The following is a 23,763-nucleotide window of genomic DNA, read 5'->3' as shown; positions in this document are numbered from 1 at the left end:
AACACCACTCTAGTAATCTTCAGAAATCTTGTGTGTGTTTCCTGTCAGCGCTATTTTTATGCCCTTGAGTAACTTCCTCACATGCAATCTACTGTACATGATTTAAATAAAACTGAAGTGGAACACATGAATTCACCCAATTTTCAATCATGCCAAGTGTTCAGTCTGAAACTTAAGGTGAACCACAAGGATGGAAAGCTGCCTTGAATAAACAAGAAAATAGGAAATTTAGCTACTTAAAATATGGGTATGTATAAACCAGCAACTGTTCGTTCATATCTTCGTCTCTGCTTGAGAATCGTTCTGTATTGTGGTTTGTCTGGCGGTGTCACTGCTCTCATTACTAAGCGCTGCTTTACTTTTGATGAGCATCTCCACAGTGACATTCATACTGTTTGCTATCCTCTGCCAGGGCTTGGTCCCTATGGCCAATGCAATGTCTCGGACTTTCGAAAGGATCTCTCGGAGCTTGAGACAGGAGTCCGATCTCTTTGTGTTTACAGCAATGCGACCGTCATTCCAGCCAATGCCTTCTCACACCTTTCAAATTTGGAATTTCTGAAAATTTGTGGAGATAATTTCAGAAGGGTTCAATCTGGTTCCTTTTCTGGACTTTTCAACCTTAAATATCTGCATGTTTATTTTAGTTCCTCTGATTGTAGCAATGTTGTTTTGGACACTCCTGTTTTTGTTGGTTTGGATCATCTAGAGGAAATATTCTTAATGGGTTTGCAGTTTTCTGATATTCCCAATAGCACATTTGAGCATCTGGTCAGTTTAGTTAAGTTGTCTCTGGACACCGTTTGTGTGGAGGAACTTAGTGAGGTTTTATGCAATGTCCCAAATGAAATGACCGGCTTGAAATACCTAGAGGTGATTAACAGTGACCTCACTTCCATCAGAAACCGAGGCTGTCCGTCATGGCCTTCAGCTGTGCTTGCAGGAATACAAGTTTTAAATCTCGGCAAAAACTCTATTGAAAAAATAGAAGCCCACTCAATGGCAGTGTTTCAGAACCTTTCAAGTTTCTCTCTTGGATATTATGGTGTATGGCTGGGTGAAATTTGGGAGTCTGGAGTTGGAAAAGTGAGCAACCTTGCGTTGTCTGGACCTGTAATTAAAAAATATCCTACCAGCTGCAAAGAAGTGTGCCAACTAGTTTCTAACCTCAATCCCTACTCTCTTGAGCTATCATATTTTTACTTAGATTCCTTGTCAATGGAAGATTTAAAAGATTGTGGAAAAGAACTTCGAGTGCTTAGTATATATAATACAAAAGTGCAGCAGCTGGACCCAGGATTCTGGAGAAGCATGGCAGGAGTACAAACCGTGGATTTGGTCCACATGGAATTGACTGAAGCCTCATTCTGTGTTGCTGCCAATGGGACTGTTTGGAATGTAACTACCCTGAATTTAAGGAGAAACCAGCTAACAGTAGTCAAAACACACCAGTTTGTTTGTACCCCTCTACTCGAGCAGCTGCTTCTTAATGAAAATGTGATTACAACACTAGAACCAGAAGCGTTCAGTGGTCTGAGTCATCTTAAGATTCTCAAACTGGACTCGAACAGGATCAAAATACTTTCTTCTAATGACTTTCTGTCTCTCCGTTCTCTAGAAGTCCTGCTTCTGGATGGAAATGTGCTTGAGAAAATTGAGAACGGGATATTTAGAAACCAGAAGGAGCTGCGTGAACTTGCGTTCGGAAGGTTGGAGTACGTCTATGTGTTAAATCTGAATCTGTTGTTTTTTGGTATTCCAGAGAACATACAGCGTCTCAGTATCGATGCATATGTCGGGACTAAAATTTCTTTTGGAAATAGTGGAAGACCCAAAGAAAGCTTCATATTTGAATTAAATGGAGAGCAGCTCACTCTTGGGGACAACTATCCCCCCTTTTTGGAATCTGTCCGAGAGCTTAAGCTGAGTGGAAGCACATTTTTTTTTAAGACTGACTTTTTTGTCCCTTATTTTACACATCTTGAATCCTTAGAGCTTACTGGTTCTCCTGAGCAGTTATACATGAATTACACAGCAATCAGCAATTTGCGTTACCTCAAGCGCCTTAAACTCATCAACCTTAATTTCTTAAACCTCCCTGATCCTAGTATGACCTTCTGGAATCTGGAAAGGCTACAGATCCTTGTACTCCATAACTGCCGTCTAAATTTCATGACAAAGATGATGTTCAGAGATCTGCACTCACTGGAGCTCTTGTATCTCCACAGTGACAACCCTTTAATCTTACAGGATGGGATGTTTGATGCCATGCCAGTTCTAAGAGCTGTAGTGATTGACAAACTGGTCATTCAATGTGACTGTGAGACTGGCTGGTTCCTAGAATGGGCGCAGAACACACGAACAGAGGTGATCAATCTGCCGCAGCAGCAATGTGTCTGGCATTACCAGAAACTGAATTTATTGTCCACCATGGAAAAGTTATGTCAGACAGATAGGCAGTACTTGTGCTATTTGGCCACTATTACCATCACCAGTCTTCTGCTTGTAAGCGCTATTACCTATCGCTTTGCTTACTGGCCTTGCATGGTCCTCATCTTCCGACTCCGAGGATATTTGGAGCGGAATTTTGGTAAAGCTTGGAGGAGGAGAAAACAAAGGCACAGAGGAGGTGAACTAGAGGCTGAAGAGGACATGAAATATGATGCATTTGTGTCGTTCAGTCACCGTGATGAAGCTTGGGTCTTTGAGGAGTTGGCTCCAAGGCTGGAGGAACAAGGCCAACCCAGGCTGCAACTATGCTTACACAACAGAGACTTTGAGGTAAATTTAGTTCATTCGCATGAACTAAACATTAGTTGTTGATTAAGATGCTATAATGAGGCATGTTAATGCATTGCCTTTTAATTGTTTTATCCTGAGACTATTCAACATGTACTGTATACAGCTATAAAAACGACTCATTTCATAGAAGACTTTTAACTAATGAAAGTACATTTATTTAGTTAGTCTCCAGTACATTAAGCCTAGCATTATTAGTTTAGTTAAATTGTGCTAATTAATATGAATTACTTTGTAGGTGGGAAAGGGTATTATTGATAACATAGCTGAGAGTATCTACAGCAGCCGGCGCACGGTGTGTGTGCTCAGTCGGCAGTATCTGCGAAGCGAATGGTGCGGCCTGGAGATGCGAGTAGCGACACACAGACTGCTTGAAGAACAGAAACATCGTCTCATTCTCATTTTTCTCGAGCAAATCTCCCCATTTGAGCTCAGCACTTTTCACCGGTAAAATGTCACATGATCATTAAGCAATTACAGTTTTCTTGCAGATAACAATCACCATGTCTGTTAGCGGTTACAGTTTTACTTTTAATCTGTACATGTCAAATATTACCAAAAAACTTTGAGTTATTTAGAGCCATGGTAAAAACTGATTCCGTTAAATCGATATTTACCTAAATTTAGCCTAAATAACAATTGTGTAATCCTCACCAACTTCTAGAACCAAATAACTTCAGGTGACAACAAAAAACACAAAAGGTTTCAGTATGTAGTCATTTCGTCCCAAAAACTAAACCAACATTTAGAAACCAGGTGGGGGAAAAAATAAATGCACCATATAATCCAATAACATGTAGGAACACTTTTAGCAACAATAACAAGAAGTAAATATTTTCTGTTAAATTTTATCAATCTCTCACATCATTTTGGAGAAATTTTGCCACACTATTTTTTTATATTATTATAACAAAATAAGTTTTTAAAAAAATCATTCAAACCATTTGATTCCGAGCTATATATCTTTTCATAGCTTGGCCAAGCTGGTAAAAACACACACATATCTGGACTGGCCAAGGGACAACGCAGAGAGGACATACTTCTGGGAACGTCTGAGAAGAAACATTGCTGAGGAGGAGATGGTGAGGCTATCACAGTCATTTTACACACTCATTGTACTCTTACTATACTTTTTTAGTATTTATTTAGCACTAGCAGAAATTCTAGACATAACAATTATAGCACAGCATTAAAAATGGTTGATCAATTTTATCAAATTGGAACAAAGTTTCTCAAATTCCAAAATAGTATTCATTGTATTTGTATAAACTGATGAACATGTGTTTATTAGTAGGTTTAACTTTTGTAAAGCATCCTTCATACAGGAAAGAAGCCACACTTACTTTATAACGCACATCAGTTAGCTAGCTCACATTGATTTGTACATTGGTCTTAAAGATGCTTCTAGGAAAACTGGCATCCCTTATTCGTTTTCATCATCATTTCATTTCAAGCCCAATGTTATATTCCTGAAAAGTATAATGTCATGATGCTGCGGATGTCATTAAATCTACTCTAGTAGTGGCTTTGAAATTGGAGTACTACTAGAGTAGACGAGTTTGAATGGGGAGAACACAGACGAGTAGATCGATAGACACACTGAAAGGTTTCGGTGATGTTATGGCAAGCTACACTTGACCAATTAAGATCAGTGAACCTGAACTAACTTGTATAATCAAGAATATCTACAAAACATTAATGTTCTTAAATAGTAGTGAGTTTAGGATAGCATACAATAATAAAAACAGAAACCAGGAGTTGAGAAAGAAACATATCGGTAGGTTATTTTATTCTGGAGTGCTTAATAAATCTTTCTGCCTTTTTTCTTTTGCAGGACGCTCAGTAAAAACAACATATAAAACCACAGAGGACTACGTAAAGACGAGATTAATCCCTTTAAGCGTCTTAGTTAATCATTCATTTAAAAGCATATTATTCAGGTTTCATAATTCAACCCACTGAATGATGGTTAAATATGGCTTAAAACTTGTGGAAACATCAAATACGCCGATCCGTTGATCTGCTAACATTCAGTATTCATCACCACGCATATGCAGTATATTTGGTAACTACAAACAAAAATGGGGAATAATAACGAATTTAAATATTTTTAAGCATTCTAATGCTAGCAAACAATTGAGCTAGATTTAATGAAACAAGTGAGTAAATAAATCTTCTGGTCTAAAACAGCAGAACCAGTTACATTTAAAAAGAAATCCTTTTGGGAATTTAAAACACAGAAAAGCAACGCTATTATTTCAGCTGAATTAATTTTTCCATTTGCACGATTATTTGACGCACCAGTCAAGGTTTGATCTTAAATTCATAGGTTAGTTTTGTATATATTTAAGCAAATATCCTGAGGACCGTTTATGAAGAATTAGCAGAAGAATTAGGTTTTACTTATTTCAGGTTTTTTTTCATTGATGGGTGGGTTATTTTCTGTTGTACCTGTTAAATTTATAACACGTTTATTCATTTGCTGACCTGAGAATATTTGCATGCATGTCGAATAATGAGAATTCAAACTTGTAATTTGATAGAAACTTTCTGTTTTTAATAACTTCATTAATCACTTATGTGTTACAAAACAATAAATATGATGTTGAACCCTGGTGGTTTTTATTCAAATCTTTGCCATCAAAATAAGGTAGCATAGTTCTGTTTCTCTTCTTTTCTCTTTCATTCATTCATCTTCTACCGCTTATCCGAACTACATCGGGCATCAAGGCAGGATACACCCTGGACGGAGTGCCAACCCATCGCAGGGCACACACACACTCTCATTCACTCACACACTACGGACAATTTTCCAGAGATGCCAATCAACCTACCATGCATGTCTTTGGACCGGGGGAGGAAACCGGAGTACCCGGAGGAAACCCCCGAGGCACGGGGAGAACATGCAAACTCCACACACACAAGGCGGAGGCGGGAATCGAACCCCGACCCTGGAGGTGTGAGGCGAACGTGCTAACCACTAAGCCACCATGCCCCCTTCATTTCCTCTTTATTCAAGTTATTGTTGCTAAAGGTGGTTGTGCGTGTTACTGGAGCGAAGTTTTGAAGAATTTTACAAAAATACTTTAACAGCCCCCCACATACTGCTCATTAAGACAGCGATAAACATTAGCCTGGTAATTATTAGTCCTCAGCTACAATGTCATACAGTGTTATAAATAATCGTCTGGCTGTAAGTCAAGGTTTGCATAGGCAAAATTGAATGGAGGAGTGCAGAGAGCGGAATGAGACATATGATTGAAGAGATTGTACAGGATATTTTGTCTTCAGCTGGTGTTATAATCCAACTTCTTATTTTTAACTCTCAGTGAATGGGAAAGCCTAATTTTGGATGTATTTACTATAATTTACCTCATCATTTTATTGGGGCGCAGCACAATTTTCCCCCTGTAAAAACAGTCTGACGATGCCCCCACTTTTTTGTATTTTTTCTTCTCTTTTATCGTTTCTCAGTTTATCCTTTATATATTATTATTCAGGCTTAAAACTTCTACTGTGGCAGTGGAATAATGATAATAAGAATACAGGAAAATATGTACATTCAAGTGATTATCAACTTACAGTATCTATAAGAATTCATGCTATAAAGATTATTAAATCATTTCAGTAGACTACATATGCGCTTACTGTTTATTGGCACATACAGTATGTATGTAAAATATGCTAACTTTGCCACTTTTATTCCTTGATGTTGTGGCCTGCTCAGCCTTGTTGTCAGACTGATACCATAACAGCTCAGCCACCTTGTGACTATGTTAGTATTTTCTCTTATTTTAAAAATTGTTTTCTTGCTGAAACTAATTTCTCTTAAGCAGAGGCTTCATAGCACTCCAAGCCACTGACCAAGCTGTATTAGCATGAGGATGTGTTTCATAGAGACTGTAAAGCACTTCTGTAAGTCACTCTGGATAAGGGTGTCTGCTAAATGCTGTAATTTTAAATGCAGTGTAATTGATGCTGGCATGGTGACTTAGTGGTTAGCACATTTGCCTTCTCTTTGCTAGACTCCCTGCTAGCTCTCTCTTTCAAATATCACTATAATGGAGACTGCAATCGACACTGCTGTCTCACTTTAATGATTGGAGGGAAGGAAGGCTCTAACCACACACTAAGCAAAGATGAGTTACACAGCCTGGTGACCTCCTAGCTGCCAAACTACACCAAGGTGCTTTAACTGGAACCATGGCTGAAAGTTAACATGTCATGTAATAGGGGTCTGATTTTAATAGCTTGGTGGTTTATCTCCTTAGACCCTAAAATAAACCTGGCCAATGAGGCTTAGAGCAGGGATATGTCCAAAATGTTTCCAAATTATGTTATTATTAACTCTTGTTCTCCAGGACCAGCCTTAAGCTCGGGTTCAGTCTTGGATAGACTGTAGTTCCTACTGCAGGAACACCTGATCCAACTGGTCTAATTATCACACTTTTTATGAGTTGGCTCAAGGGTGTTGAGGAGAGAACCTGAGAAGATGTCCCAGGCCAGATCTCGTTGAGCTCCAAGAGGATCCAATTACTTGACAGACATATCTATTTAAATAATATTGGCCCAAATCATAGGGTCCCAGTCCTAAGAAATACAGACGATGGGTCTACATGTAGTGCACTTCCTAGGGTGTATATATAGTCATAATCACACTAGTGTGTGAATGATATCAGTGTTCTAGGTCTACTTTCAGAAGGTTTAGAATTTATCACAGTTTGCTGACTAAACTATATTGGGTATACACCAACATACAAGGCATTGTACCCAAAGAGTATATCCCTATGTGGTACATCCTTGAAATGAGTCCATTTCTGCCCATAAGTTTTTCTGCAGCAGTTATAACAAGTCGTTCACTCTCCATTCTCTTTGGGTTGGGTTGAGTTGGGTTGGTTGGTTGGTGGTTGTTCTTTATTGATCCCCAAGGGAAAATTTGTTTATGCAAAGCATCTGCCGTACACGCCATTGTGTTAAGTTTTTACTATAGAAATATTAAGATTAAAATCTTTTAAGATGAATTGAATGAAGCACTAATGTACTGTATAGTGTTACTAATCAAAAATAGTGGCTGTATATACACAATGTAGAAAACGCTTACTTAAGCACACTATAATATGCACTCTTATGAATGGTGTAGCTGTAAGGGTGTGGTGTGAGTCTTGTCTCAGAAGACCTGTCTATTTTAATCCTTACAAATTAAAGATGAGGCAATGCGTATGTTTAGAGTAATCAGCCAAACCCTTACTCCTTAATCCTGAAGTCAAAAACAGCATTATATAGTCTTAGCCAGCTGAAAAAATAGTTTCTTTTTAGTTATACTAAAAAAACAAACTATACAATTGTTTTTCCCTACTGTAGTATGTGACTCATCAGTCATTGACCAGCTCGTGAGCTCCTAAGACAAAAACAATGACGGAGAGCTGAGTTTCCTGGAGTTCTGGAGTTTATTGGCCAACTGGCAAGTACTCATGAGGGTTTTAATAAATAGCTGCTGTTCCTATTATTCTGTTTGAAAGTGATTTACATGTGATTCTTAAAACGGAGTCTTCTATCAGAAATAAGTTCCTTTTTGGAAGGTGATAAAATCTTTACCTATCCAAAGAACATCTGAATAACCTTATAATCTTTTGACTACGTGTTTAGAGCTGTGTTTGCCATAAAGGTCGACTGTTTTTGTCTCGTTATTTGCAATACACATGTCTCAGGTAAGTGTATGTTGGTATGCTTACTATTTTAAAAATGTTACTTCTCTCTCTCTCTCTCTCTCTCTCTCTCTCACACACACACACACACACACACAGACACACACACACACACACACACGCACTGTCTCACATTTTCCCTGTGTCTGTTTGTAAACCATATAGATATATTTTTACATACATATCCCCTGAATCCTTTTTCCGCATACAGGTTTGTGCACCAGAAGGCATAGCAGTGTACCCGGTCTATGCATCCATACAGTCTTTATCTAAAAAAAAACACAAAAAATAAAGAAGCAGAAGAAGAAGGAAAAAACTTAAACATGGCATGCTGCCAGGTTGAACCTACTATGCTTATTGAGAAACTTCTCGATGAAACACTTAAGGTGTGGTGCCATGAGAATTGTCTCACCTTAATGACAAATGAAACTTTTGGTATAAACTTGACTTTACATGTTTCCACTTGCCACACACACACACACACACACACGACATGGAATGTGCAGCTTAGAGCATATTACATGTGGTTTATGAGGGGGAAAAAAAAAGGGGGATTATTATTATTATATTCAATTTTTAATACATCCCAGGTCTACTTTTGTTAGCTTCCAAGTTGTAAGCTATTCTTTAAAAGTTGTTTGGTGCAGTATAACAGATACACACATGGATATAAACACCCATTCCTTTCTTCTCCTCCACCCCTTGTCCTGTATGAGCACACGCCCAGTTATTTAATGAAAAAAAAAAACCCCCAAAAAAAACACATTTGGACAGACTTTGGGATTCACGAAAGAGGCATTTTAGGGCGTTGTGCATAGTCTCAAGCAGATAAAGGAAACTTCAGCTTCCAGAAACAACAGTAAGTACTGAATGTTTCCCTGCTTTATAAACTACTGCTTTATTTGTTTTCTGTTTGGTTTTTTTCTGGAATTTTCTCAGCCTGCTGCTAAACACGCATGCGCGCGGCTTTAAGTCTTCAGTGAACGTGTCATAAACACTGTAGTCTTTATGAGGTTATAAGAGGTTTTTTATTGCTTTCTGTTTTTTTTAAACATTAATAGTACATGTCCCTGCTCGCGTCGTGGTGTCGTGTCTTTAGGTGTCCGGTTCCTCAGGTCAGAAACGAGAGCTTCTTCAGAGTGGAGGAGAAACAGAAAACCGCTGCTGTTTACTAATTCAGAGCCGTTTCTCTTAAACCGTTCGTGTGTGACAGCAAACTCGCTTTCTCCTTCATTTTCAATGAAGATGTGTGTTAAAAGGACTTCGGTGTCACTTCAGAGTCTTAACAGAGATTCACACAACTCTTAATCCATGTACAGTTTAACTCCAGGACCTCCAGCTCTCATGTCCTAACACACTCTGGAGCTGAAAGTGCAAATCATTATCTGGATTTTGAAGGTTATAGAGTTGAAGATTAGAAACTGAACTCTTGGGACAACAAAAAAAAATTGTTTTCCAGGTCTACAAGGATATTCGAACTCAAATTTGAGGGTTTATTTTATGTTTTATAATTCCACCCTAAAGCAGACGGTTCCTTCTTCCAGAGGTGTCCTTCTTGAAGGCATCTCGATAACAATACAGTTACTTAACACGCTCACAGCTCCGGTTAAACATCTGCTCTTCATTCCTACAGATCTCCCACCGTGTAAAGTTAAACTCCGACACACTCAGGTCTTCACTAGTTTGATCAGGAATTTAAGATTACAGCTTAAACCGAACTCGATACCCGTTTTATTTTTTATTTTTGGATTGTGTTCAGTTTGTAAGAAGTTTATGGGCGTCTAACCCATGAATGTCATTTCTTATAACTGTATATCCAAAGTGATTCATGCAAATTGTATGCTACAGCACTAAAGCCAGGCAGACGTGACTCACGGTTGTACAAAAAAAAAAGTTATCCACCCCATGAAAATGTACTCCTTCAGTTTTTGTACAAAAAAAAAGACTTTTTTTTTAAATCTCTTTGGGGAATCCTTAAAGGTTATAATGGTCACAGTTAAGGGTGTGTGCTACAAGGGTGTGTGTTTTTGTTTTATTTATTTATTTATTTTTTTTACTTTGGTTCTCCGAGCTGATTTAAACAGGACAATCTGTGACATGTGGCAAAGTTATAACAGATGTAAAGAATATTTGCCAAACAGTCAGCTTTTGTAGTGATATGCGAAGAAGAAAATGGGTGGGATAAGGATCCATTTCAATGAGTTATAGAGACAAGTTTTTTCACCCATTAAAATCCTACATAAATTTGACTGTTGTGTTGTTTCTAATCATGAAGGTAAAACGGAAGAAACCTGAACGGTTCTAGCATAAGTATTCTTTTCTATGGACTGTATCATTTCTATTTCTTTGTCTTCTTCATTTTGAAAAATTAAGGGTGTCCTGTGAATAAAATAAAACTAAACACAAGCAAATAGAAATATTATATGGATAGCCTTTAGGATAGCATTGCATGTAGAGGGCACTTGAAATTAATATTAAATTAGATTTGAGTAACCAAATAATAGTATAATCTATGGGCTGATGTTTGGTAAAAAAAAAAAAAAAGTGTGAGTGATCTCTTGCAGGATAGCCATGTTCCTATTACCAGAGCAATTATCGCTCACTTTCATGAGTATTACAATGATATAAATCATATACAATGGTCAGATCTCAGTATTTTTTGGAAGAATAGCACTCATCCCTCCAGTAGTTACAGAAACTTGTTGAATTGTTGCCAAGGAGCATCGAAACACTTCTCGAACCTCATAGCTGCCCAACACCTTACTAAGATACATAACACTTATCCCCAGCTAAATTTGTCACACATAATGTGCATAATGTATAGCACCATTGAATTATATGTAATCATGTAAGCACAAAGCATTTCAGAGCATTAACTTACAAACCAATGAAGTAGAATGATATATTTGGTACATTTATGGCATTTTGGCAGACACCGTTAACCAGAGCAACTTGCATTTTATTTCATAGGCCTTTGGTCAGAGGCTCAGCAGTGGCAACTTGGGGGACATGGGATTCAAACTCACAACCTTTTAAGTGACCTTAATCACTAGGCTACAATATCTACACAATAGAGATAAGAAGAACTGAAAGCTATGAAAATAATAGTCCTAGTCATATTCAACTCTTATTTTCTGCCAGAGTTATATCTATGAAAATATCCAAAGTCCTAGAAATACGAAAAAATTTGAAGGAAAAAAAAAGATAATTTTTGTAAAAAAAATTGTAATTGGTCTCTGACAAATAAATCACTTCGTCTGACTTGTACAGGCAGTTTAGTGCAGCCTGGGAAAGTATTCAGCATGCCAGAGATTTCTTTCTGAAGAGACGAAAAGAGAGGTTTTTTAGCAAACCTGTTTCAGTCATATTAAACCCAGCACAGTCAAGCCTACAGGTGTTTGTTCAGGCTAAACTAAACTAAACTAAGCTGCACTGCAAATCAGCCAAACCCATGAGGCATAGAGCTGGGGGAACAGGTAATGCTGATTCCTCAACAATGACATTTATTCAAAAAGTGCAACATGTGTTCGTTTATGCTGTTTGTGAGTAATGTGCTGATGGCTTTAGTGAGAGCAAAGACTAACGAAATACATTATTACGAGGTGCCGAAAATCCATCGGCTTTTTTACAAAATTTAATAAGATAATTGGGATCTTTAAGCAAAGCATGATCTAACTTAGCAAACAAAAAAAAACTTGCTAACAGTAATTTGTTGCTTTACGTATAGCCAGACTTCACATATAGCCAGATTTTATTCAGACAACGTGTTCGTTAAACAGTAAAGGTAAATAACCTGAATACACAGTTCTGATGTGGTGCAATCCTTTAGATGCTGTTCATGATGCGTAGCAATGTTATCTTCTAGATATATAGAGTATAACCTCCAACAAGCAGAAAGCATAATACCTTGCCTAAAACTTCGATCTCTGCCTCTTTAGTGCATACGTGTTTGTGCTATAAATAGATAAAAGATATAAAAGAAAACATATATATATATATATATATATATATATATATATATATATATATATATATATATATATATATACACACACTTTATTATTTATGCATCTTTTGCAACAATATCAAACATACGCTTTTTCCAGTAACATGGATTGTTGCAATGTTTCCAGGCCTTTTGTTTATGCAAAAAAAAAGAAAAAGAAAACATATATGGCACTTTACAAAATTATAGCATGTCAAAAACAGAGACAGTTATAAAAGAAAAGCGTAGGCATACAAGTTAGAAAATATTGGAATCACATTCCGAACGTAACATGCAAAAACAATGCATATTTTTTTGAAGTGTGAAACGTTTAATATCTCTAATAATATCTTAACAAATGCTATTTGACTATTTTTTTACTTAACACTAATGTCTTATTGGTATCAACTACATTTCTTTGTTTTCTTTATTTTATCCTATCTTTTTTGAATGTTTGTGATGGTCACACTGTCCACTGCACTGTAGTGTACTAAGACCTTAAGACCAAGAAGTTAATTTTTAACAAATTTAATGCTTCTCTATAATCAAAATAAGATGCTTAGTAATAAGATTACAGCAGCTACCAGTTATTCATCTGTTCACCAACTGTTGTAGTGCTTAAGATTGTAAAACTGGACGCATATCATTCAAAGAATTCTGTTTTTTTTTTTGTTGTTGATTGTTTTGCTTTTAAATAATAAAATCTATTCGTAATTCGCAAATGTTTTGTTAGACCGATGGGACCTAAAATGGTGTCTGAGACTGAGAGTTATTGGGACACCTTGCAGAGAAGGAAGGAAGGAAGGAAGGAAGGAAAAGCAGTTTAACACAGTCAGAGGGAGTCAAATGAATTAGAGAAAATGAGTTCCACCACTAGGCGGCAGTCAAGTCACTTTCGACTACTATTTATTTATTTATTTTTTTCAGGATAGACATTCATTTAATTCATGTTCCAGTCATATTTTTTTAAGACATTTACATCCTTACTATACACCCATGAGAGAAGTTTGGACCAGTCAAGGTCTACTAAAGAATTACCAAAACATTTCTAGAATAATTCTGTCTCCTAATTCAGGTAATACAGCGTCTCTTATGGCAGCTATATGGACAAGTTGAGGTCAAGTGAGAGGAACAAAACAAATTTTTGCTCTGCATTTCCAAAAAAATGTCGCTTTAGAACTATTTTCGTGTCACATTGTTCATTTGGGGTCTAAATAACGTGACATACAGTATATTTGAAAACATAAAAAAAGAATCTGTGTCAAGTTTCATGTGAAATTATAATGGGTCCATTACTGCCAGGTCCAGATTTAAAATTCTTCAGTCTTTTCCTATTAATTTCCCTGCAGTTTCTTAATAATTTATAGTAGTTACTAAATAGTATGCTTTAAAGGTTGAACAATACATAATGGGATTTAAATGATGTTTACATGTATTAAGTTACACTATGCTACACAACAAGGTTATATCACCGACCTCACTATATTGTTTTTGTCATACTCTAAGCTGTGTGTAGAATATCTCAGATTTGTTTTTTAGAGTATCTCGGTATCTTCTTTATGGTTTCATTACATGCTACGTAGTGTGTCTATTGCTAAATGGCAATCGTACAGTATATGGAAACGATCATTCATCCTAATTAGGCAAACAGGCTTTGTCTGGCCTCATCCCTGCTTTTGTATCCTCAGCAATTATTTATAACTATACCATTTGTAAGTGTCACTTGCTTGCATGACACCCATTCACATCAAACCACTAAGAACGATGACACCACCTCAGATCCACAGTAAACACATTGTGCAGGTGTATTTATTTATTTATTTATTTTACACTGTGCATCTTTAAATAATGCGCCCCAAGCTTGCTGATACGATCAGTGCTTGAGATGAAGCTAGTGTCTCTGGTTGCCTTCTACTTCTTCTTTTTTTTTTTTTTACCCTTTGTCTGTGTGTTCACTGACTCTAATTAGGTTAATAGAGGTGCAGCAGTAATTGGCAGGCACTGCTATGTCGTGTTAATGTTAATCGCTTGGTGTTTGACTTCACGTGGGATGTCTGTTAGGTGGAATTTTACCTAAGTTACTATAAGATTACTCTCCGCCCTGTGTCACACACACGTGTTTTTTGACTCTGCCTGCGTGTGCATGTGCTTTTTGGAGTACTGATAGATACGGTCCCCTCTGAACGTACTGGAAAGGCAAAGCCAGTTCTCTTGAGATCAAAAAAGGAACATGAGATGACAGAGTATTTTTTTTTTTTTTTTTTTTAAAGCTTTGAACGTAGCTATGGGGTTAGAACATGATGGAAGCCACTCCTTTTTCAAGTGATCAAAAATATTGGAACGTTTGACATGTTACCCTGGTGTACCCCAGGGTAAAACAGTTAATAACTCTGAATGTCTATACTTGGTTTCATACCTGGGTTTTCTCTGTGAAAAAGGCAGTTGTTGTTAAAAAGGTTAAATCAACATGAAACGCGGAGACCTGTCTGTGGGGGGAAAGCAAACCCATCTGAAACTGGGAAAAAAGGGAAACTTGTAAAAGCATTGGACATTACAACAAGGTGAAAATAAACAAACCATTGGTATCCAACCAGACAGTAAACATGTCATCCAAGGAACTCAACAATAGTTAATAACAAATCTCTTTCAGATCTGTGAAGAAAAATCCAAACACAACAGCCAGTGTCTTTACCTCCGAAGGTACCACAAGAAGACTTTGAGAGCAGAAATATAAAGACCATACCACGAGATCAGAAGTAAGAATCAGAAGCCCAGACTTGAATTCACAAAGAAACAGATACGAGCAACAAAAGATTTTTAACCAAAGTATATGCAACCAAATATTAAGAAATATTTACTTTGAGTTACTTTAAGGCTTGTTTTGTGTTTTTGCTCAGCTAACATTTGGGTGGTCGGCTACCAAACGCACCATGGTCTACGTTATTTAACATATCTTAGTAGTATCTGGAAATTAAAGCTGACCTCAAACCCGAATAACTTATAGAATAATATAAACCCGAATAATGTATAGCAATAACAAGAAGTATTGGCCTTCCTGTTTCAATACTTTTGGAGTGATATGTTCATACACATAAAAAATTGCTGGGTGGAACTGAAATTTGAACTGAAAGCAATTTCTGAACCTTTCTAGGAATTGCAAATTTTAGTGAGATATGAGTCGATCATATTCAGTGTGATTTCTTGTTCAAATGTAGTTTGCTGTGTGTGTGTGTGTGTTTAACTATAATTCAGTCTTTTGTGCATCTCCTTGGTCTTCTACTTAGCTCACAATGCCTTTGGAAGGGCAAGGTGAATGAAATGCAAAGGAAAACTAAATGAAAGAATGAATTATTTGCTATTCCTTAATATTTAATGGATGCTATTAAGATATGAAGCAGTCTATATGTCGTGTGTGTGTGTGTGTGTTTGAGGTAAGAAGTGAGCGTGGTTTGCTCTTTCAGGGAAGCGTGCCAAAGTAGGCAAAGTGTGTATGTGTACAGTAGGTGTGTGCGTATGTGTGTGGGAGAGACAGTAACAGACAGGCAACAGGTAATCCCTCAAGTAATACGAGCTCATACCATGCCGGTGGCCCAACAGGATAGAGTGTCTGTCCAAGATCACAGGTTCTATTGTGTCTCAGGATGGACTCACTGAGCGTTTCTCCAACCTCCATCAGGCTTCTTAACTATTCTAGCATCACTGAACTCCTCCGGTCTCTCAGTTTTCACATACTAGCCTCCCTGCAGCCACTAAGCTCCCAAGCTAGCTACATATGTCACTGTGGTTCTATGAACACACCCCAGAAGTGGAGAGTATCAGATGTGCTTCTGCAAAAAAAAAGGCATGAAGTGGGGTAGTGTAATGGAGAATTTGCAATAAATACCACAGTTGTTTATACAGCTTTCCCTCCCAATCTTGTCTTTGGTTAGTGCTGGTTCTGAAAGGACCCTTTGACAATCAACGATCCCCTTATAATAAAACATGACTGGCATGCATCCTAATCACCTGAATAATTGACAAACCTCGGGACTAACTGGAATGCTGTTTGGCATTGATCATAATACGTTTGCCAATTAGAGGGTCAGTGTTAACTCTGTAGAACCTGGAGAAAGTGTAAGTTGACCCTCGGGTACAGAGGAGACTTCATAGGTTGAAAGGCCTCTAAGTAATCCCCTTCAGGAGGAGAAACGTCTTGTATCATGGTATGTCATGATCGAGGAAGGGTTTTACAATAAACAAGACTTTAATTGATCACAACATCCCACCTATAGTTCATGAAGATGATGTCCACAACTTAGTAGACATGTCTCTATTTAGGCAGGTGAACCCACCAGTGACAGAAACAGCTGGATCCTGTGATCATCACATGTGAGCTGGCTGCAAATTCCAAATATTTCCATTTATATAGTGTAATAGTGACGTGACATACGGCTAAGTACGGTGACCCATACTCAGAATTCGTTCTTTGCATTTAACCCATCCAAAGTGCACACACACAGCAGTAAACACACACACACCGTGAACACAAACCCGGAGCAGTGGGCAGCCATTTATGCTGTGACGCCCGGGGAGCATTTGGGGGGGTTCGGTGCCTTGCTCAAGGGCACCTCAGTCGTGGTATTGCCGGCTCGAGACTCGAACCCACAACCTTAGGGTTAGGAGACAAACTCTCTAACCATTAGGCCACGATTAGTGGAAGAAGCTACCAATGTTTGCCAGCTACTAGGAAAAGTATCAGTGGAGCGGTTTCCTGAGTAGCACAACAGCACAACCATATAATCCAGGATATCACAATCCAAGTCCTGACATGCTGCAGCCCTGAGTAGAGGTGGAGCTAAAAGAGATAAATTGTAGAACCCAAAGCCTTGCTGGCCATCATGAGGCCATAAACAGGTTACTGAAATTTCTGGCAATATCTAAGATCAGTGGTCGAAATGAAAAGGCTTATCAGCATACAATAGATGACACAGTTATGAGCCAGTGCATCATCAGTGCATAGCTTTTTTCATTATCAACAACAAATTGTTAATGTACAATTTTAACGTATTTTAAAAATGGGTTAGTGTGTTTGGAACTACTAACATACAAGAGACATCATATTATATACCAGATTTTGGCACTATATCGTCACTATTACTACTAGCTACTAGCCTATTGGCTGCTATTATTGACTAGCTTCTATTCTTTACTATTCTTTATTATTCATTACTCCTTGGTATCTTGCTGAAGTTATTGTTCTTTCTCCCCAAACACTTTGCAGTTACCTATCAGATTGATATCAAGTTGATATCTAGATAGCTAACACCCTTAGCTTAGCAACTGTAACATCGATAGCTCTCATAACAGCTGCAAGTTACATTATATACTGATTTAAGTTAAGAAACTTAAAGTTTCTCTAAGTTTTCTTTCTCTAAAGGTTTTTGTGAAGTGAAATGTGTTAAATTTATTGTAGTTATTATTTTTTTTTTTTTGTTAATATCCAGTCATACATTCCCGTTCTTGGTGCTGACAATTAGATTTTATATTACATCTTATTTATTACAAACTAATTTATTACCTTTACCTCAAATCATAATTTACACTATTTCTCTTAAAGCCAGGATCAAAAGTGCAAAACAACTTAAACATCTGACCCAAAGAAAACAAGAAGCTATAAACTAAAAACTATAAACTAAATTTTAATTTTAGTTTAACTACTATAAACTAAATCTGCCGTGGTGGTAAACTAAATGGGGCAGTGGTGGCTCGACTGGTTAAGGCTCTGGGTTGTTGATCGGAGGTTTGGGGTTCAAGGCCCCGCACAGCCAAGCTGCCACTGCTGGGCCCTTAAGCAAGGCCCTCAACCCTCCCTGCTCCAGGGGTGCTGTATCATAGCTGCCCCTGCACTCTGACCCCAACCTCCTCAGTTGGGGTATGTCAAGAAAATAATTCCACTGTGCTGTAATGTATAAGTGGTGATAATAAAGGCTTCTATTTACTTTCTATTTTTTTCTTTCTATTGCACTAGACATGGAATCAGCTATCAAGACAGTGGTTGGACAGTTCGTGAGTTCAGCACGTGGGAAAGAAAGTCTCAACAAGGACAATTTCCAAAAGCTGATCCAGCGTCAACTGGGGAACATTATGTGTGTAAGTTGGTCTCTTGTGTTCATACTGATGATTAGAAATTCACATCCTGGGAGACAGGTAACATAGTTCGTAGCATTCACATTGTAATTTGGTTGTTTGAGCTTAGGAAAGCTTTTAAATAATGACATGTAGATGAGGTTAAAACAATACACCCAATAGACCGGGGTCTGATATTCCTGGTCCGTGCTCACCATCATGAGCATATATGAGCTATACATCAGATTATGTCACTGTATCAAATCTAAGTGCTGCAAGTGCTAAAAATTGATTTATATTCCATGGCCCATATTTTAATAAAGAATTTTAAAGCTGTACATATAGTTCTGTTGCTTAAGGACTGAAAACACAAATCCTGACATTACACATTTTGTTTTTGACTTTACTGCACCTATGTATCAGCCAGTCATCTGTCCATATTAATGCATGACACAATCTTTATCTAATATTGCTCTTTAAACACTGCGAAGCCATAACGGTTCTTTTAAGTCATTTCTCTGATCCTTCTTAATGTCCTTTCAGACATTCTGGTCTTCTGTGTCTATTGCTGATTGCAATTATAATGAGAGCCATGACATTTAGAAGTTACTAATTAATTCTGTTCTCTGACAAAGGACACAGACAGCTCATCGGCAGTGAAGGATATGATGCGAGGCCTGGATGAGAACCAGGATGGGAAGGTCGGCTTCCAGGAGTATCTGACCCTGATCGGCTACTTGGCCAATTCAATGAGCGAAAGTAAAATTAAAACTCAGACCAACACCAACTAAGACGCTCAGCAGCTGGCCAACTTCACCATTTTTGTACTCCAATATTGCTATAATCCTAGCAAAGCAAGCCCACTGTGTGTTCCATCAATTTATTTTCTATGCTTTTTTTTTTACATAGCTGCCTAAGTCAGTACTGACATTAATTACTAACAACATGGTCCTGTGTTATCCAGTGTTAATTTACTACTACATGTTCTCAGTCATCACTTCCAGTCCTATGAGAAATTCAGCATAATTGTACTGAGCACTGATGCCTCAATAACCGTAAATATTGTTTTGTACTTTGGAGATATTGCATGGAAATAAAAAGGTCCAACATCTAGATGTTTGACTCTGTTTAGTTCACTGTCTGAATTTTGGATAAAAAAACAAGAAACTCACTCACTCTCTCTCATTTTCTACCGCGTATCCGAACTTCTCGAGTCACGGGGAGCCTGTGCCTATCTCAGGTGTCATCGGGCATCAAGGCAGGATACACCCTGGACGGAGTGCCAACCCATCACAGGGCACACACACACACTCTCATTCACTCACACAATCACACACTACGGACAATTTTCCAGAGATGCCAATCAACCTACCATGCATGTCTTTGGACTGGGAGAGGAAACCAGAGTACCCGGAGGAAACCCCCAAGGCACGGGGAGAACATGCAAACTCCACACACACAAGGCAGAGGCGGGAATCGAACCCCGACCCTGGAGGTGTGAGGTGAACGTGTTAACCACTAAGAAACCGTGCCCCCATACGAGAAACTAATCTTGACAAAATTAAAAAGAAAACCTTTCCAAATTATGGATATTATGCTTATTTGGGGACAAATTTTAGTAGAATAATTTCAGTATTCATTGAAAATCTGGTGTTAGTTTACTGACAGAGAATATGAGAATTGTACGATGGACATTGTATATTGTTGAAAAGCTTCACATTCTGCAATATCAGATAACTCTACATTTACATTTATATCTAAAAGAGAGAACGAGAGCTGTGTTTATGCTATATCCAGTTACTAGCAGATGATATTCACAGAACATTTGACCTTAGAGTAATTGACAATGACATATTCATTATCAAGTTACGAGCAACAATAACAATAATAATAATAAACAATTTATACAACAACTGGGAAAAATTCAGACAACTGTTGCTCCGCAAAAATGTACTACCAGTGATGCTACTGTATATGTGGCTCGTTTGTTCGTTAGCATATAAAGAATTTACTTTAGTACCGACACACACACACACACACACACACACACACACACACACACATATGCAAACACAAAGACACTTATTGTATTTCAACAGGCTATCCATCCAAAACCTTTCTTGCAACCTGATGCCTTCTTACCATGTCATCATAATAAACAAGTCTTTAATTAAACACCACCTCATTGGTGCAGTTTGTGTGTGTTTGGGGTGTGGTTTTATATCTCGGTGGGACTTTAATGTACCCCCCAAAACATAGGACTGTTTGATTGTTGTTGAGGGATGGGGGTCAGGGTGGGGTAGGGATTACAATTGTTCCAATAAATGCTAGCTAGAATTTATTAGTAAACTACTTATTTTAATAAGCAAACACCCTTAATTTAAGTCTTTTAGATCTAAAATGCTTACATTTTAGAAAAGCTTTGGGATTTTTTAAAATTTGTTAGATGTCATAAAGGAAAAAACAGTAACAACATGGACAAATTACAGAGAATTTTTACACATGAAATCAATTTTTTTGTTTTTTACTGTTTTTATGGCCTGGGTTGAATAGTGATGTCTGTGATTAAGACTTCGATTACAGCTCTTAATCATTTAGATCAGCATGCTGCACTATCACCATTCTAAAAATTTAATGTGACAAGTGCGGGAATGTATAACTACACCTTAGTGTCCCTGATGGAAGTGACGTTTGCCCTTTCTATATAAGGAACGATCTATTTACAGCAGTAGTAGTGATGGAAAATAAAGACGAGCCTGTGATCCGAGCCTTATGTTTTAATGATGTGTTTTTGGTCTTTAGAGACTGAGAACGTGGGCTGAATGAATGAGTGTAAACAGAGAGGGAGGAGAGAACAGTGACAGGTGGGCTGAGGTATTGAAAGGATGGAGAGAAGAAGACGGAGGAGGAGGGGAAGAAGTGGATGAGAGGAGGGAAAGAGCAGTATATAAGTCTCAGTCCTCCTCTACTTCCCTTACACAGCCGCTAACTTCTCTTCTTCTTCAACGAAAGTGAAGGCAGCACTTTTCTCTCACTCAGGTAAATGGATAGATGGATGGATGGATGGATGGATGGATGGATGGATTGTGAACATATATTTATCATTTAATTTATATTTATAGATACAGTTAGATAAAGTTATATATTTAAGTGATTGAGTCATTTTAAAGACAAAATTTTTAATGATCGCGTATAAACGGATTATTGATCACTGCTCTGCTTTGTGACAGACTGAAATATTTGAATATTAAATAGAATATATGATGATTTGGTACAATGATATTTTAAATAAATATTACTATGTAAATAAATATTAACTATGAAATAACATCATTGCGTTAATATGACTTTAATATAATTTTCCGGGTGCGATAATGATCAATCTTAATTTTTGGCTGGGTGTGTATTTGTGTGTGTGTCTGAGAGAGAGAGAGAGAGAGAGAGAGAGAGAGAGAGAGAGAGAGAGAGAGAGAGAGAGAGAGATGGACAGGCAGAAGAGGAGAGAGAGAGAGAGAGAGAGAGAGAGAGAGAGAGAGAGAGAGAGAGAGAGATGGACAGGCAGAAGAGGAGAGAGAGAGAGAGAGAGAGAGAGAGAGAGAGAGAGAGAGAGAGATGGACAGGCAGAAGAGGAGAGAGAGAGAGAGAGAGAGAGAGAGAGAGAGAGATGGACAGGCAGAAGAGGAGAGAGAGAGAGAGAGAGAGAGAGAGAGAGAGAGAGAGAGAGAGCCTTCTTATCTGACCCCAGTGCAGTGAAGCTTAAACTGAGTTCATCTTACATTCGGCCGGGTAGTTTCCTCTCTTTCTCTCTAAGTTCAGAGTGTGTTTTCTCAGTTTAGGATTTCACTCTTATCAGCAGGCTCACATTTCCCTTATCTAGTTAAAGTCCCCCTCCAGCAGCATCAGCTCCTATTGCTACTGTTTAGCATTTGGCACAAATCATCTTTTGACCTGTTTTAATCATTAGTAGAGTCCAAAAGTAGAAGTTTCCAGAAATCTCTGAGATTTTACGACGGTCATCTTCCAATATTATTGTTTTGTTTTCTTGTGCAGAATGTCTACCCTGAACTCAGAGAACGCCTCCACCCTGGAGAGCGCCATGCAGTTGATGATCCAGACCTTCCACAAGTACTCTGGTAATGAGGGAGACAAATACACACTCAGCAAGAGTGAGTTGAAAGATTTGCTTACGCAGGAACTAGGAAACTATCTCGGGGTAAGAAGATCATAATTCTCTATATCAATTTTATTATTGCGTACTGTAGGTATATGTCTTGTCTTTAAAATAGCATTCAGTGTGTTGATTAAGTGGAGCTGTCACATGAACAGAATGCACAGGACAAGGATGCTGTAGAGAAGGTGATGGGTGACCTGGACTCTAACAATGATGGTGAGGTGGACTTTACAGAGTTCGTCATCCTAGTCGGAGCGCTCACCGTTGCCTGTAACGACTTCTTCCAGGAGTTCAATACAGAGAAAGGTGCTAAGAAGGATTAGGTGCTGTTTCATCTCTCTGAACTAAAGCTAACAAATAACCACTGAATGAAAAAAAGGAGAAAAAGCTGGCAGGATAGATGTGTATACCAATCTACACACACCAGTACCACCAATGTATAATTTTACACATATTGGGCCTCAGAACACATCTGTTGGTGGTCATGAGGAAGTAAAATACACACGAGAGCAAAAAAAAAAATAATAATAAAAAATCCGATTCAGCGATGGTCATTGTTGAGTATGTGTATATTGTCAGTTCTTTTTTCTTTCATTTTTATTAAACACCTTTTTGTGTCTGTTAATTGTAGGACCACATTATTAACATTATAATAAAGATCACATTTTAAAATCACATTATTCGGTGTCAGTTTTGTCCTGTATGACAAGCTTACAAATTTTTGTTTGTAACTTGTAGACGCTACAGTTGTTATATCTCTAATCTTCCTTCACAGCCCAAGGACAACAGGATCCCAAGGATTAGACAGCTGTACAAAGCGTACGGTACATCTTTATCCTGAAAACTTTCACATTCAGAGATATGTGCAAATACTGGTGAGTTAATACCAGGTGGGGAAAAGAAACAAAATACAGTACATTTACTTTTGTTAGTTTACTGCGGCCCCCAGGTGGTCCAGCGGCAGGATCCCGCGCTCTCATTGCCGTGGCCTGGGTTCG

The 23,763-nt window shown here is 37.9% G+C and overlaps 3 protein-coding genes and 1 pseudogene across 4 annotated transcripts; all 4 read left to right on the top strand.

Moving 5' to 3' along the window:
- Positions 1 to 55: 55 nt before the first annotated feature.
- On the top strand, positions 56 to 5,292 carry LOC132846172 (toll-like receptor 13). 2 transcript variants are annotated; one of them, XM_060870765.1, is made up of 5 exons: positions 56 to 247; positions 1,619 to 2,781; positions 3,038 to 3,246; positions 3,773 to 3,881; positions 4,634 to 5,292. In XM_060870765.1, exons 1-5 carry the CDS (start codon positions 244 to 246, stop codon positions 4,643 to 4,645), a joined length of 1,497 nt encoding a protein of 498 aa, XP_060726748.1. In that variant the 5' UTR covers positions 56 to 243; the 3' UTR covers positions 4,646 to 5,292. The 2 variants fall into 2 exon arrangements, with proteins under 2 accessions (XP_060726748.1, XP_060726747.1); XM_060870764.1 differs by having other exon boundaries at positions 56 to 2,781.
- Positions 5,293 to 6,677: 1,385 nt separating this feature from the next.
- On the top strand, positions 6,678 to 8,290 carry LOC132846052 (protein S100-A13-like; annotated as a pseudogene).
- Positions 8,291 to 9,205: 915 nt separating this feature from the next.
- Positions 9,206 to 19,707, top strand: si:ch211-105c13.3 (uncharacterized protein LOC325758 homolog). Its single transcript, XM_060870763.1, has 3 exons — positions 9,206 to 9,363; positions 18,497 to 18,618; positions 19,230 to 19,707. Exons 2-3 carry the CDS (start codon positions 18,499 to 18,501, stop codon positions 19,383 to 19,385), a joined length of 276 nt encoding a protein of 91 aa, XP_060726746.1. The 5' UTR covers positions 9,206 to 9,363; positions 18,497 to 18,498; the 3' UTR covers positions 19,386 to 19,707.
- A 2,938-nt stretch (positions 19,708 to 22,645) lies between these two features.
- s100t (S100 calcium binding protein T) lies at positions 22,646 to 23,394 on the top strand. The gene is made up of 2 exons (XM_060870762.1): positions 22,646 to 22,807; positions 22,921 to 23,394. The coding sequence occupies exons 1-2, from the start codon at positions 22,646 to 22,648 to the stop codon at positions 23,086 to 23,088; spliced, it is 330 nt and encodes a 109-aa protein (XP_060726745.1). The 3' UTR covers positions 23,089 to 23,394.
- The last annotated feature ends 369 nt before the right edge of the window (positions 23,395 to 23,763 follow it).

This window comes from Tachysurus vachellii, chromosome 5 (genome assembly GCF_030014155.1).
Source record: "Tachysurus vachellii isolate PV-2020 chromosome 5, HZAU_Pvac_v1, whole genome shotgun sequence".
Taxonomy (NCBI): domain Eukaryota; kingdom Metazoa; phylum Chordata; class Actinopteri; order Siluriformes; family Bagridae; genus Tachysurus; species Tachysurus vachellii.
This window is presented reverse-complemented; position numbering and strand designations above follow the sequence as displayed.

Excerpts from the sequence above, each read along its gene's own strand:
- LOC132846172 (XM_060870764.1), top strand. The coding sequence starts at position 244 with ATGGGTATGTATAAACCAGCAACTGTTCGTTCATATCTTCGTCTCTGC. Across the intron at positions 2,782-3,037 it reads TACACAACAGAGACTTTGAG|GTGGGAAAGGGTATTATTGA; the intron begins GTAAATTTAGTT and ends ATTACTTTGTAG. Across the intron at positions 3,247-3,772 it reads GAGCTCAGCACTTTTCACCG|CTTGGCCAAGCTGGTAAAAA; the intron begins GTAAAATGTCAC and ends ATCTTTTCATAG.
- si:ch211-105c13.3 (XM_060870763.1), top strand. The coding sequence starts at position 18,499 with ATGGAATCAGCTATCAAGACAGTGGTTGGACAGTTCGTGAGTTCAGCA. Across the intron at positions 18,619-19,229 it reads AACTGGGGAACATTATGTGT|GACACAGACAGCTCATCGGC; the intron begins GTAAGTTGGTCT and ends TCTCTGACAAAG.
- s100t (XM_060870762.1), top strand. The coding sequence starts at position 22,646 with ATGTCTACCCTGAACTCAGAGAACGCCTCCACCCTGGAGAGCGCCATG. Across the intron at positions 22,808-22,920 it reads AACTAGGAAACTATCTCGGG|AATGCACAGGACAAGGATGC; the intron begins GTAAGAAGATCA and ends TCACATGAACAG.